This window comes from Rana temporaria, chromosome 6 (genome assembly GCF_905171775.1).
Source record: "Rana temporaria chromosome 6, aRanTem1.1, whole genome shotgun sequence".
NCBI lineage: Eukaryota > Metazoa > Chordata > Amphibia > Anura > Ranidae > Rana > Rana temporaria.
The window spans coordinates 31,777,637-31,792,892 of record NC_053494.1 but is presented as its reverse complement, the minus strand read 5'-3'; the positions used below and the strand labels follow the sequence as shown (position 1 = coordinate 31,792,892).

Sequence of the window (15,256 nt, the reverse complement as noted above, 5' to 3'; positions counted from 1 at the left end):
CCACGTCGCACGACCGCGCAATTGTCAGTTAAAGCGACGCAGTGCCGAATCGCAAAAACTGTCCGGGTCCTTTTACCTGCATTTTGGTCCGGGTCTTAAGTGGTTAAAGCAGCAAATTATAATAAATGCTTGGACCCCTGGGGACCACCAAAAAAAAATTGTGGACCATCAGTGGTTCACAGACCACTGGTTGGTGACTGCTGGTTTTGGAGGACATTGATACCTCAATCCCCCATCAGTACTGTATCGGTCTAATAGATTTAGGGTTTTTGGACTTGAGGCAGATGTTTGTTCTTATTTTCATTAAAAATGTGGTTGTTCATTAAAGATGTGGTTTTTCGTTTATACCTGGTTTTGACTGCCTGCTCTATTTTTTTCCAGGTATATTCTTATAGACTGGCTGGTAGAAGTGGCAACCATGAAAGATTTCTCTAGCCTGTGTCTACATATGACTGTAGGGTTGGTAGATCGGTACTTGAAGCTACGTAGCGTCCCCCGAGCGCGCCTTCAGCTAGTGGGCATCGCCTGTATGGTGATCTGCACGCGGTAAGTGTGATGTCTTTATCCGCCTTACCAATTAGAGGACAGAGACGTCTATTACTCTAAGCTAACTTATCTGAAACGGTATTAACAATATTCCAATTATTCCACAGGTTTATTAGTAAAGAAATCCTGACCATCCGAGAAGCTGTATGGCTGACTGATAACACTTATAAATATGAGGACCTGGTACGAATGATGGGAGAGATCATCTCTGCACTGGAGGGGAAGATTAGGGTAGGTGCCCTAATAAAACGCGAATAAATGCTAATAAACGCTATTGGAAAAAAAGTTGGAAAAACTCACTGCAAAGCTACTGGCGTTTTTTTTTTACGTTATTTTAACGTCCAGTGTGCATGAGGCCTCAGTGTTACTAAACCCAGGACCCTGCATTCACTATATCTGGTCTCCTACAGAACATGGGAATGCAATTATTTTAGTAAATATAAACTGCTAAATACCTTTTTCTCATCAGCAGTAAATAGCAGTCTTGTGATCTCTATCAGTGTCTGGTTATCGCTTGTAGAGGGCATTTTCGTTCTCCTCTGACTGTCATATGAGACTGAGTTTTCATACTACACTGAGCTGTGCCATCAGGATCTAGGACCCCTGAGCCTCTGTCTGGACAGTGCTGATTGGCCCTGTGCTGATCACATGCACAAAAAAATCTCTAGCAATACACGCCAAACTGAGCATGCGCAGCCTGACTCCAAAGGCTCTGTCTTATCTGGGCATGTTCTGGAGTCAGTAGAGGAAGATCTGTGCATACAGGATCAAACAGCCTTTTTACACAATGCAGAAGGTTAGGTTCCTCAGTGAGTATAGCAAGCATGCTTTACTGCGTATAGAGACTGATTTTTACTGTTGTGGGTTTAGTAACACATTATGACTTGGTCTGTTTTTACAGTGTCATTTTTTTGGTATTAGTCAGCTAAGGTAATCAGACTTTGTCCTGTATGGCCCCTTAGCCAGGTTTAGAATTCATTATTCCGTATTGTGAGCCAATTATAATAAAGAAATATGGAATATACAATTTCCCCATCAGCGGAAATCTTTCCCAGCCGCCAGAACACAATAAATTAAAAGAAGTATGTTTTTATTTTGTTTTTTTGCCTATTTATACTTGCCTAGGTGGATGCAGCATCGGACCAATGCTGCATCTGTCCCCTGCCACCTCTTCACTGAGAACCGAGCCGATGGCTCCGTTCTCTCACCTCCCCGAGTAGAGAGATGCTGCCTGTCAATCAGCATCTCTCCTGCTGTGCTCCTCCATGCTCATTGGAGCGCTGAGCTGTGGAGGGGTGGGGAGCAGCCATTTCAGCAGCTCGCTGAGACTGCTATCAGTCCATGCACCTGGCGGATCCAGACTTCCTAAGTCGGGATGACGCGGCGCCTGGACTGAACTTGGTGACGTCAGCGGAGAGCGGACTTCAGACCGCTGAAAACAAGTCACAGGAGTGCCAAACTAATTGCACTCCTATGAGACAGAGGAGAAGCCCAGCCGAATGAACTCAGGCTGGACTTCTCCTTTTAATCAAATGTAAAAAAAAATCCAACAAGCTGGTTGTACCCAAGTATATTGATAAATCTGCTTGGGTACAATCAGCCTGCCCATACATGGATCTAATCTCGATTCATATATGGTTGGCTTAAAGCGGTGGTTCACCCTAAAAACGACTTTCCCCTATTACACTGCCCCCCCCACATTACAATACGATTATGCCTATAATTTTTTTTTTGCTGCTGTACATACCTGGGTACAGCTATTCACCCGTATCCTCCGGGTTGCGAGTCCTGCGGGAGTGGGCGTTCCTAACATGGCGGTGATTGACGTTTTGACAAAAAACCAAGCTCCCCCCGTCGCGTAAGCCGCGTCACGATTGGCGAAAGGAGCCGAACGGCAAGTCGGCGCTATACTGCGCCTGCACGTCGCCGTTCGGCTCCTTTCGCCAATCGTGACACGGCTTGCGCGACGGGGGGGAGCTCGTTTTTTTGTCAAAACGTCAATCACCACCATGTTAGGAACGCCCACTCCCGCGGGACTCGCAACCCGGAGGACACGGGTGAATAGCTGTACCCAGGTATGTACAGCAGCAAAAAAAAAAATTAAAGGCATAATCGTATTGTAATGTGGGGGGGCCAGTGTAATAGGGGAAAGTCGTTTTTAGGGTGAACCACCGCTTTAAGTTCCCCAAATCCTAAAATGATTATGGTTGGTATTGCCAATTGGGCACACACTTGCATCATGGGAGTCAGGCGTATTCTGCCATCCTAGAAGAATCAAGTACCGCGCTTGGCTATGGTGGGTGATTGGCTTGCTAAGGAAGTGTGGGAAAGGCTAGTATCAGTAGTAGTGTCAGAGGCTACAAGTAAACCTGTTACCTTGCAATGAATGGAAGAATGCGTGTTCATTCAAAAATAGTTTGCATCAAAATAATTTGTAACCTTGAATACAACACAAAAAATATGTCTTTGACATAGGATGCATTAAGGTGAAAAAACACAAAGGCTTACAACCCCCTTTAAATAAAAAAAAAGAATTGTTTAAATAGTTTTACTGCTGACCAATGTTTGTTCCTTTTTATTGCACATTCTGACCCTTGTCTGCTTTTATTATGCTCTAAATCATTACAATGTCTTGTGTACAGAAGGTAGAGACTAGGGGATTACCATTATCAGTGTTTTTCCCTGCTCTATGGTGATAAGAAGGCCCTTGTGTGATAGGTGGGGATGATGACGACTTCTGTTTTTGAAGGAATAAAGCCATTGATGGTGATCTCATACAGTTCCTGGTGGTGTTATCCAAAGAAATGATGACATAAATTTAATAATTACTTCATCACTCTGACAGTAAAGAACCCCTTACCCAGCTACTGATTGAACTAAATCTCATCCAATTTCATTGTGCGACTATATCGTCTTAAAGCGGGGGTTCACCCGGACATACAACTTTTTACCCTTAGATTCATGCTCATTTTGTCAAGGGGAATCGGCTATTTTTTTTTTTTTTAATCAAAGCTGTACTTACCGTTTTCGAGATGCATCTTCTCCGCCGCTTCCGGGTATGGGCTGCGGGACTGGGCGTTCCTATTTTGATTGACCGTCTTCCGAGAGGCTTCCGACGGTCGCATCCATCGCGTCACGATTTTCCGAAAGAAGCCGAACGTCGGTGCGCAGTATAGAGCCGCACCGACGTTCGGCTTCTTTCGGCTACTCGTGACGCGATGGATGCGACCGTCGGAAGCCTCACGGAAGACTGTCAATCAAGAAGGAACGCCCGCTCCCGAAGACCCATACCCGGAAGCGATGGAGAAGATTGCTCTCTACAACGGTAAGTACTGCTCGGATTTTAAAACAACTAGCCGATTCCCCTAAACAAAATGAGCATCAATGTAAGGGGAAAAATTGTTTTATGGGTGAACTCCCGCTTTAAGAGACCTTGGATTAAACAGTCTTCTCACTATTTAAATATTTGTTTATCACTGGATGTGATTGACAGCAACGCCAGCCAATGGCTGCACTGCTCTCAATCCATCCGCTCTAGCCAATCAGCGGCCAGGCTGAGTGGGGAAGAGGATCTCGGGACCGAGCGCGTGACTTTCGAGGGGTCAGGTAAGTAAAGCTGGGGTGGGCGGCATCATCAGATGTTTTTTCACTTTAATGCATAGATTGCATTAAGGTGAAAACATTTTTTCATTTACAACTCCTTTAAGGAGAGATAATCCTCTGCATTGTGTATAAAGGCTGTTTGATCCCGTCTTCTCTGATCCTCCTTTTTACTGTCCCCAATCCATCTGCTGATGGCATAGAGCCCTGGGAGGCACTCTGCACATGCTCAGTTTGATGTGTGTTGCTAGAGGTTGTGTTTTTTTATTTATGAGATCAGCATAGTTTTTTTTTAGCACTGTCTAGACCAGATTGCAAGGCTGACAATTACAAGCATGACTACCAAAGGCAGAGGCACGATGGGACTTGTAGTTTTTCGCAACAGGTGGAGGGACGCCATTTGAGGCCCCTGGTCTAGACAGTATGTTAGGGGTCATGCAGCCTCATAGGACAGTCAGATGAGAATGAAAACTCACTCTACAAGCTTTAACCAGACACTGATAGAAGTCACAAGACTGCTATATACTGCTGATGAGAAAAGGTATTTAGCAGTTTGTATTTACTAAAATAATTCCATGTTCTGTGGGAGACCAGATATAGTGAATGCAGGGTCCTGCTTTTTTTTTTTTTAACACTTGGAAGAATGTTTTATTTTTGTAGTTTTCTTATAACCGAGGCAATTTTTTTTCAGTGACAGGATATCACCCATAAGGCTTGGTTCACATTGCCGCATGTGAACCGCTGGGAGTGTTAATACAAAGTTAATGACACCCTCAGATCGGTTTGCATATGGCAGTGCGAACTGTCAATTCAGACATGAATCGGATCGCATGGGTGTGATCCGATTTTTGGTGCGGATGGAAAAAAAGGGTCCTGCATGACTTTGGTCCGAATGCGATAGGAATCCAGCCATACAATCTGTATTCTATTGCATTGTGATTTGCACAGCAGTGTGGTGCGAATCGCATGCAATTTCGCACAGCACACTAATGTGAACCCAGCCGAAATGATACAGATTTAAAAACAAACCATTTAATCTAAATCTCTGCTTTTTTGTATTTTAAGGTGCCCACTGTGATTGACTACAAGGATGTTCTATTTCATATTGTATCGGTGGACAGGAGTACAATGCATCTCTGCAGCTTCATCTCTGAGCTCTCCCTGCTCTACACGGAGCTCTCTGTTTATTCTGCGGCTCAGCTTGCTGCTGGCGCCCTGCTGCTATCCAGGATCCTGCACAAACACGGTGAGTCTGCACTGTCGCTGAATCTCTGTCTTCATGCTGATTTGCATTGCGAAACAGCCTACAGCTTATAATGGAGCCTAGACAAATAATGCATTTGCTTAGGATTTAAGTTTTGTAGGAAGATTAAACTGAAAGGTCAGCAGCTACAAATTCTGTACTGAATTTTAATAAAAGGATGCTTGCCTGTCCCAGGGATCCCGCAATGTCCTCACCTGAGCCACTTCTTCACCTAGTATTGGCTGAATTTAACTACTTCAATTCCGGGCCTATTCTGGTACTTCTCTCCTACATGTAAAAATCTATTTATTTATTTTTTGCTAGAAAATTACTCAGAACCCCCCCAAACATTATGGCCCGGATTCACAGAGAACGGGCGCACATTACGCCGCCGTAGCGCATCTCAATGTACGCTACGCCGACGCAGCGCAGAGAGGCAAGCATGTAATTCAGGAAGCCAGTGCTCCCAAAGCTGCGTTGGCGTGGCGTAGATTTCGAAGGCGCAGGCCAGCGTAGGTGGAAGTGGGCTTGCCCCATGCAAAGCCATGCAAATGATGTTTTTTGAGAGCCAGACAAGTACGTTGAACGAACTGCGCATGCGTCGTGTCGTGGACGCAACCCCGTGCGCATGCTCATAACCACGTCGGAACAACTGCCTAAGATACGCCGGATCACTGCCTACGTCATTAACGTAATCTACGCCCATCCAGACACACGTCCAACGTAAAAACCGCCGGCTTCTGTTCCCTGATGCAGACCTTTACATGTCTACTGCTGAGTTACACCTCCTTTATGGGGCTTAACTTTACGCCGGACGTACAACTTCCGCGCACCTCTCGTAGCCTGCGTTGGGCGGGCGCAGGTTCGTGAATCGCCGTATTGTCCTCATTTGTATATTTGAATGGCTAATCAATGGCAGCGCCACCATGCGGCCAGCGTAAATGTGCGCCCACCCTACGCCGGCGGGATTAAGCCTGTTTTTAGGCGTATCTTAGTTTGTGGGTACGGCGCACAGATACGACGGTGCATATTTGCACTTACGCCGCGTATCTGGAGATACGTCGGCGCAAGTACTTTGTGAATCCGGGCCTATATGTTTTTTTTTTTTAGCAGACACCCTAGGGAATAAAATGGTGGCCGTTGCAACTTTTTTTATCTTGCACGGTACTTGCGCAATAATTTTTCAGACACTTTTTTTTTTTTTTTTTTTTTTTTTTAACTGTTTCATGAATTAAACAACGAAACAGTAAAGTTAGTCAGGGTAATTATGATAATGAACATCAACATTTTCTACCAAGAATGGGCATGTGACAAAATGTATCGGCAGGGCTGATCTTTCTGAAAAGCTCTGCTCATATAGTTGTTTTGGTAAAAAAAAAAAAAAAGTAGAATATAACATTGGGTGCAACGTGCTGTCTGCTTGATATATGAAGAACTACAATAGCGCACCATTAAAAAAATAAAATGTAAATCCTTTTTAAGATAGGACATGGATTAGTTTTATGCTAATAGTGTTCTCTCCTTCTGTCTCTCCTGCAGCACTTCCATGGCCTGCCCACCTTGTAGAGAGTACAGGCTTCACGCTGGAACATCTCACCCCTTGCGTTCTTCTCCTGCACAAGAAATGGTGAGTGTAGCACATCCACTACGCTGAGATAACTAAGACATGAGTCACTGATTGGCTGCCTTCCCATGTAAACATATCTGTCTAGTGACTAATCTCTGGCTTTCTAGAATTGTCTCTAGTTTTGTGATATCGGAGACCGATTACCAGTGATAATAAAATGTTTCTCATTTCACATAGCTTCCATGATGATGCACCCAAAGACTACAGGCAAGTGTCCCTCACAGCGGTGAAGCAGAGGTTTCAGAATGACCTCTATGGTCACATCAGCACTGAAAAGGTGAGACCAAGGATTAATAAGAAATGAAAGGTTTTATGATCAAATGCCCTTGTTGCTTATAGTCCCTTTCACGGGCTGCCCAATCAGGCCTGCCTGTCAGTTTTTCAGGTGGACCTGATCGGACCCTCCCCCCTCTGCTGGGGTGCGGCGGATGTCAGCGGACACGTTCGCTGATATCCGCCGCCATCTGATCCGATCCTGTCTGCCAAAAACAGACTACCTATTCCCCATCCGTCTGGCGGATCAGATGGAAATGGGCAGTTGGTCCGTTTCCATCCGATTGTTCAATAGAGGAAAGCGGCACTGTGTCTGCTCTGCAAAGGTGAGCGGACACGGACCTATCATTAGCCTGCTCAGCAGGGATCAGTGGAGAAATCCCCCACTGAGCAAGCAGATTCCGTTTATCGGAGGCACCTATGTGAAAGGGGCCTTTAGCAAACGATCAGATTTTGTTTAATTCTGTCATACTATCCTAGAAAGACAGTAGAATTGAGACTGTAAGGCCATCCTATCTCCTGCCTAAGGATTATACAAAAGGAAACTTTTACGTTTCCTTTTGTATAATCCTGACAGTGCCTCCATTACAGTATGTAAGGCTTTGTGCTAATTGACAATTTTACCGTCCTCCGGATGCTTGGATACAAAGGGGTTTAATTACTAAAGGCAAATCCACTTTGTAATACAAGTGCACTTGGAAGTGCAGTCGCTGTAGATCTGAGGGGGACATGCAAGGAAAATAAAAAACAGGATTTTTGCTTGCACGTGATTGGATGATAAAATCAGCAGAGCTTCCCCCTCTTTTCCGAGCTTCCCCCTCTTTTCCGAGCTTCCCCCTCTTTTCCGAGCTTCCCCCTCATTGCCGAGCTCCCCCCTCATTGCCGAGCTCCCCCCTCATTGCCGAGCTCCCCCCTCATTGCCGAGCTCCCTCCTCATTGCCGAGCTCCCCCCTCATTGCCGAGCTCCCCCCTCATTGCCGAGCTCCCCCCTCATTGCCGAGCTCCCCCCTCATTGCCGAGCTTCCCCTCAGATCTACAGTAACTGCACTTTCAAGTGCACTTACAGTGCAAAGTGGCTTTGCCTTTAGTAAATAAACCCCAAAGTATGTTACCAACCCTAAGAAGACAGGAGACAGGTCAGGGTTAAATTACCTGTTGATCATGCCAGCCATGCAGTATCTGGTAATTTCCTGTGAGCTAAACAGAGAGCGCAAAAATTGCTTCATCTTTCTTTTTTATAAACTACTGTTCCCATCTCTCTAAATGTAATTGAGATGGACAAGGGTAGACATGTTGTAAGTCAAGCCTGGGTGACAACAATGACTGCACCATAGATACAGTGCAGGGAATGAGTATAGCCACTCGGGTACAAAAGTTGTTTGCGAGTTTACCAGATGAAAATAAAGGGGGGGAAAAAATCTTTAAAAAAGAAAACTGATGCAGCCACCAAATGTAAAGAGTATCTTTTAGCTGGCTGTACCCACAGCCCTCAACCACTCTCCACTTACCAGGTTGTCTGGGGGGCACATTTCTGATACTCGCTCATCCAGAGGATCCAGAATTGTCCTGCAGAGATTCTCCTGTATTCTGCTACCTCTCAGTCCCGCACTGCCCTGCTGACAGTGACATCATCAAGAGGCCTGCTGGCTCTTCCTGTTTTAGACCGGCGTGCCTCCTGGTGATGCAGCACTAGGCCCATCTTCCTTTTCCTTTATGAATGAAGCAACATGCCTCCTGGGATATGTGACTTGTGTATCCCAAGAGGACATTGTCCGGCATTCGCCTAGGCGAGTGACATGCAGTGTGGGGGGCACACTTTTTTTTTATTTTATTTTTTTGAAAGGATGGAAGTCCCTTCTGAGGGTAAAGATCCACTATAAACTGGAGCTCTGTTCTCCGGTGTAAAAATTAAGTCAGCAGCTACAAAAAGTGTAGCTGCTGACTTTCAATAAACGACTGCTCCCCTAGCCATTCTCCCCTCTTGTCATCTCTTCCCAGCGCCAGCATGTTACCTGTGGGTACCCGGCTCTGACAGCTTGCAGCTTCAGAGCCGGGTTCCCGTTGCACATGCTCAAATTGGCGATGCGCCTTATGAATGGTCCCATAGTCTTTTGGGATCTGTCGCATGTCCCAGAAGACTGCGGGGTGAGAGCGGAACTGCTGCTTCCGATTGCCTAGACAATCAGCAGAAAGTACCACTCAAAATCAGGTACCCACTCCCCACAAGTGCCATTTCTTCACCAGAAGGAGGCCTTAAAGCTGAACTTCCCCTGTTGGGTGGAGCTCGGCTTTAAGGACCCGATGAGTTTTTGGGTTTGGATAGGCTTTAAAAATGAATTCTCTGCGGTTTGCTTTTTTAGCCCTGTCCATCAAAGGAACCCCCTGCACATCTTGGCTTTGCAGTACACAATGATCAGAATCATCCCTCTGGTCTTGCAGGTTGCATTTTTGGCAGCGACTATTATCTAAATTAACAGTGTGATTTGCTGTTGTCAGCAGGTGATGGACTACAGCCAGTTGTGTGCTCTGCTCGGGATTTCCATCCAGGATTCTGAAAACTCCACAACAACACTGAACCTCCCCGATATCCATCCCTTTCTGTGTTCCCCTGCCGGAAACAAGACAAAAAGGTAAGGACTAAAGGTGAACCGATTCTCAATGCACACTTAATGAGCCATGTTTATCAATGGGGTGGGTTAATACTGGCTAGATATGCCTAAAATATGTGTTTGCTAACTAGACTTTTTTTTACTTTTTACAGACGTAGAGAGGATAACCTGCAAGAAGACCGGGACAGCTTTGTGACCACACCCACTGCAGAACTATCCAATCAGGAGGAAACACTACTTGGAGACTTCTTAGACTGGAGTCTTGATTCTTCTTGTTCTGGCTATGAAGGGGATCGGGAAAGCGAGGGAGAACGAGAAGGTGATGGTGAGTTCCTTCAATTTGGCATAGCAGCTGTAATACTGGCGATCACCATATTTATCACCTACCTACACTGGCGACATCTAATTAGGATTAATTTAAGGCTGGCCATGCATCAGACATTTGGCTTCAGTTATGTAGTGGAAGGGTCTGCCTGATTGGCTACAAATTTAAGGTGTTTAGGTTTGACCTCATATTACAGGGGTCTACAATATCCGGGCGCCAGGTCGCAATTGCGACAAGAAATTGTGACCTGTCGCCCACGACTGCCGGTAATTGGGGCGTGGCTTTGCGGCCTGCAATGCCGCGGCCTCAATTACCGGCCGCCGCGGGCCCACGGTGGAGGCACAGGATCCTGTGTCTCCGTGCTCCCCCGCCGCGCACCCGCGATGGCCGGTAATTGAGGCCGCGGCTTTGCGACCTTGTGAAGTCTCAAGCTCTCCCTTCTGTGAGCTGGTGGTGGCCGTTGGCATTAAACGTTAAACAGCAATTCTGTGTCATTTTTCACTGCCATCTCCTTCCCTCACATTAGAACCCCCAAACATTTATATATATTTTTGATTCTAACACCCTAGAGAATAAAATGGCGATCATTGCAATACTTTCTGTCACGCCGTATTTGCGCAGCGGTCTTACAAGCACACTTTTTTGGGGGAAAAATACACTTTTTTTAATTAAAAAATAAGACAACAGTAAAGTTATGACAATTTTTTTTATATTGTGAAAGATAATGTTACGCCGAGTAAATTGATACCCAACATGTCACGCTTCAAAATTGCGTCCGCTCGTGGAATGCCGACAAACTTTTACCCTTTAAAATCTCCATAGGCGACGTTTAAAAAAAATCTACAGGTTGCGTGTTTTGAGTTAGAGGAGGTCTAGGGCTAGAATTATTGCTCTCGCTCTACCAATCGCGGCGATACCTCACATGTGGTTTTAATACCGTTTACATATGCGGGCGCTACTCGCGTATGTGTTCGCTTCTGCACGCAAGCTCGTTGGAACGGGCGCGTTTTCTGGCTCCTAACTTTTTTAGCTAGCTCCTAGATTCCAAGCAAATTTGTCAAACCCTGTCATATTATATCATTTTGGTAAATCTAAAGGAAAATTTGTACAAGTAAATTGTAAATTTCGAAAGAATTTTCTTTTGAAAATGTGTGCGTTTTTGGGATCCGATGGTGCCACCATTGATTTCGAAATTCGACCAACAAAGCCTTCAATTTCACTTCATGATGCTACTGAAATTTTTTTTTTCGTAGCTGGGAATCTTCTTTTCTTTCCGGGAATTTTCTTGCACATGCGCATATCTCGCATGATTCTCCCATCAGTGATTAGAAAAATTGTAATTTTTTTTTTTTTTAATTTGCAACATGTCCGATTTACTGAAATTTGATGGCCGCACGAAAATTGGCTGATGCTGCAGCCCACTAATGGTGCAAAATACGAACTAAAATTCTAAGATAAGATTTTCGAAATGTATGGCCTTAGTTGTCTTTTTCCCACCACATAATGCCTAAAAGCAGGTTTAAAGACTTAGTCCACCTTTAGGATAATGTTTTATGTTGCACTCAAATTTAGGGTGTAACATGAAACGCGGGCATATTTCCCAAATCCACATAAATTGCCCTTTAATTTGAACACACATCACATGATACACGTTACCACCAAGTTGTTTTTTTTGCAGTTGGAAAGAAATAATTGCATGCTCAAAGAGGACCCCCCTATATAAAACTACCAATAATATGTAATGGGGGTAAATAAACTTGCTTAAGTCAATGTGACTTTTCTTTGTTAAACGCCATTTTCGTTCTTTTTATTTATATATATATATATATATATATATATATATATATATATATATTCTCCAAATATAACAATACTGCAAGATCTCATAGTTTAGATTCAAGATTTTCTTGCTGGCAGTGGTGACATTACCTTCCCATGGGGCAATGGTGCAGCCAGGGCTACGTCACCGCTACCTTCAGGTAAAACAAAGAAGTAATATAAAAAAATAAAACGTTAAAAGATAAGTTTACGTTTCCTAATCTGTTACATCCATATTCAAGGTGTAACATGTTACTGATGCAGCAGTCCCGGTTGTGACTGTGGGATGGGGATCTTCTCTCCACACCCTCTGTTATAATTTTGAAAAAACACAGCCTCATGGGGCTCTGACCACGCGGGCGTGCCATTCAGTCACAGAGTTTAGTGAATTGCGGCACTACAACTACTGTCAGCCATTACGGCTGACGGCTTGTAGTTCTCAATGAACTACCAGGGTTCTGATGAGCATTCTAGATAGTTTATTGATGGCTTTAAAGCCGAGTTCCACCCATAAGTGGAACTTCCGCTCATCTGATTCCTCCCCCCTCCGGTGCCACAATTGGCACCTTTCGGGGGGGGGGGGGGGGACACAGGATACCTGTCTTTGACGGGTATCCTTTCCCACTTCCGGGAGCCTCAGCTGCGGGTATTGACATCAGTTTGGGCTCCTTCGCCTGTCGCCAGGCCAGTAGAAGAGAGGAGCAAGCCTCGCACATGCGCGCAGTAGGGTTCTCGGCATAAAGCCGAAAGGCTCCACTGCCGGGTACCCTTACCCGCAATGGCGGGGGCAGCACCTTATAGCTGATGGAAACATCAGCTGCGGTGCTGAAAATTTTTTATATTTTTTTGGGGCGGACCTCCACTTTAAGTACCTACCTTCCTGTATGTTGTATTCGCAGAGGGCCACATTGACAGTCTGCAGGAGCCTGAGATTGCACCCGTGGTCTGCTGATGGTGGGTGCAATGCTTTACAGACTACTAAAAGAAATGGTAAATGCACATTTCTCTTTCGTCCATGGACGAACACAGCTTCCTTATTATCTTGACTGTAGGGTTATGTTCAGTCTAGCAGGAGAGGATCTCCTGCTATACAGAACCTAACCCTACAGTCAAGATTATAAGGAAGCTGTGTCTGTCCATGGACGAAAGCGAAAAGGATTTTCCGGTGAGAACAAAAATCCTATTTTTTTTTTTTTTTACCTGCAAAAAGATGTGCAATTTTTATTTTCACACGCTGATGTGACTTTTAAACAGAATCGAGTCAACAGTCCAAGACTGCATAAGAGCTGAACGTGGCATCTCCTTTATCCCCGCCACCAATTTTTTAGTAGTAAAGTGAAGGCGTGTCTCGGGATGAGCTGGCAATACCGGTTGTTTAATATGATGTTCTACATATAAACTATTTTTGCTTCTGTTAGTGCAGTCATTTTACATTTTATTTTAGTTATACAGGTCAGGATGTAGACTACATAAAATAAAAATAGACTATAAATGCACTTCGAATGTTTGCTTTTCAAAGTGTCTAATAAACATTTCCTGAAATGCTCAGGATGACTGGAATACCTGAGACTTGAGCCCTGTCTGTAGAGAAATGGAGATAAAATGTCCTTCCTCTGAAATTATACTACAGGAAGAAGAGCAAGCACAATAGTTGGGTGTTATAGGGACTATGGGGTTGATTTACTAAAACTGGAAAGTGCAAAATCTGGTGCAGCTCTGCATGGTAGCCAATCGGCTTCCAACTTCACTTTGTTCAGTTAACCACTTAAGGACAGAAGGTGTTTTTCAGATTTGGTGTTTACAAGACTAAAACAGTTTTTTTTTGCTAGAAAATTACTTAAAACCCCCAAACATTATATATTTTTTTCCTAACACCCTAGAGAATAAAATGGCGGTCATTGCAATACTTTTTGTCACACCGTATTTGCGCAGCGGTCTTACAAGAGCACTTTTTTTGGGGAAAAAAACACTTTTTTTAATAAAAAAATAAGACAACAATAAATTTGTCCCATTTTTTTTTTTTATATATTGTGAAAGATAATGTTACGCCGAGTAAAATGATGCCCAACATGTCACGCTTAAAAATTGCGCCCGCTCGTGGCATGGCGTCAAACTTTTACCCTTAAAAATCTCGATAGGCAACGTTTAAAAAATTCTATAGGTTTCATTTTTTGAGTTACAGAATTCTAGGGCTAGAATTATTGCTCTAACGATCACGTCGATACCTTACTTGTGTGGTTTGAACGCCGTTTTCATATGCGGGCGCTACTCGCGTATGTGTTCGCTTCTGTGCGCGAGCTCATCGGGACGGGGCCCTCAGATCTCATATTTGGACTTTAATGCAAAAAAAAAAATTTTTTTTGTCATTTTGAAAAAATAACAACAAAAAAATGTCTCTTTAAGACGCATGGGCGGGACTGACACTTTGACGTCACTTCCGCCCAGCAATGCTATGGGGACGGGTGGGGGCCATCTTGCCCTCACTCGCATCCCCACACAGCAGCTGAAAGGACCTGATCGCCGCTACCGATGGCTCTGGTAAGCGGGCCCCTCTCCCGCCACCGATAACTGCGATCTCGCGGAGACCGCCGTTATCGTTGACAGGACCGCTCACTGAAGAGATGGATATCTCGGTTGTGGCAGCAGCTGCTGCCGTTACCGAGATATCCATCTTTAAAAACAGGACGTATATTTACAGTGGGCGGTCGTTAAGTGGTTAAAGGGGTAGTAATAGCCCCATTGTTTACTTGTACCTGCGGGTAAACATAAAATAAGGCTTTCCTGAAGGTACAGTAAATATCTTGCAACGATATTTACTATAGTAGCAGCTGGCATGCCGTTCATTAAAGGGGTTGTAAATCTACGTGTTTTTGCACCTTAATGCATCCTATCCCCCCCATCCCATATTTTTAACTCGCCTGCGCCCCGAATTTCCATAGGTGCGATTCCGCAACGCTCTCTCCGCGGCTTCTCACTCTTCATTGGATAGATTGATAGCAGTGCAGCTATTGGCTCCCGCTGCTGTCAAACAAGTCCAATGGGCGGGGCTGAGTCATACACTCTGCGGCTATGGATGCTGAGTGTATGACAGGAGTGCGCCCGCAAGCTAACCCCCTTCGGGAGGGAGTTTCACAGAGGGAATTGGCTAATGCGGAGGGGGGGAGCCACTTTGGGACCCCAGAAGAGGAGGTTCGGGGCCACTCTGTGCAAAACTA

General features: G+C 44.8%; 1 protein-coding gene across 3 annotated transcripts in view; it reads left to right on the top strand.

Annotated features, from left to right (window-relative positions):
• CCNF (cyclin F) overlaps positions 1-15,256 on the top strand; it is a 45,631-nt gene that overhangs the window by 29,223 nt on the left and 1,152 nt on the right. The window contains exons 10-16 of one of the 3 annotated variants that reach the window (XM_040356608.1): positions 382-546; positions 654-777; positions 5,212-5,392; positions 6,929-7,016; positions 7,194-7,293; positions 9,786-9,919; positions 10,051-10,217. In XM_040356608.1, the coding sequence (XP_040212542.1) occupies positions 382-546; positions 654-777; positions 5,212-5,392; positions 6,929-7,016; positions 7,194-7,293; positions 9,786-9,919; positions 10,051-10,217 (959 nt within the window). Of the gene's footprint in view, positions 1-381; positions 547-653; positions 778-5,211; positions 5,393-6,928; positions 7,017-7,193; positions 7,294-9,785; positions 9,920-10,050; positions 10,224-15,256 lie in introns of all 3 variants that reach the window. The other 2 variants (XM_040356607.1, XM_040356606.1) reach the window with 2 other exon arrangements.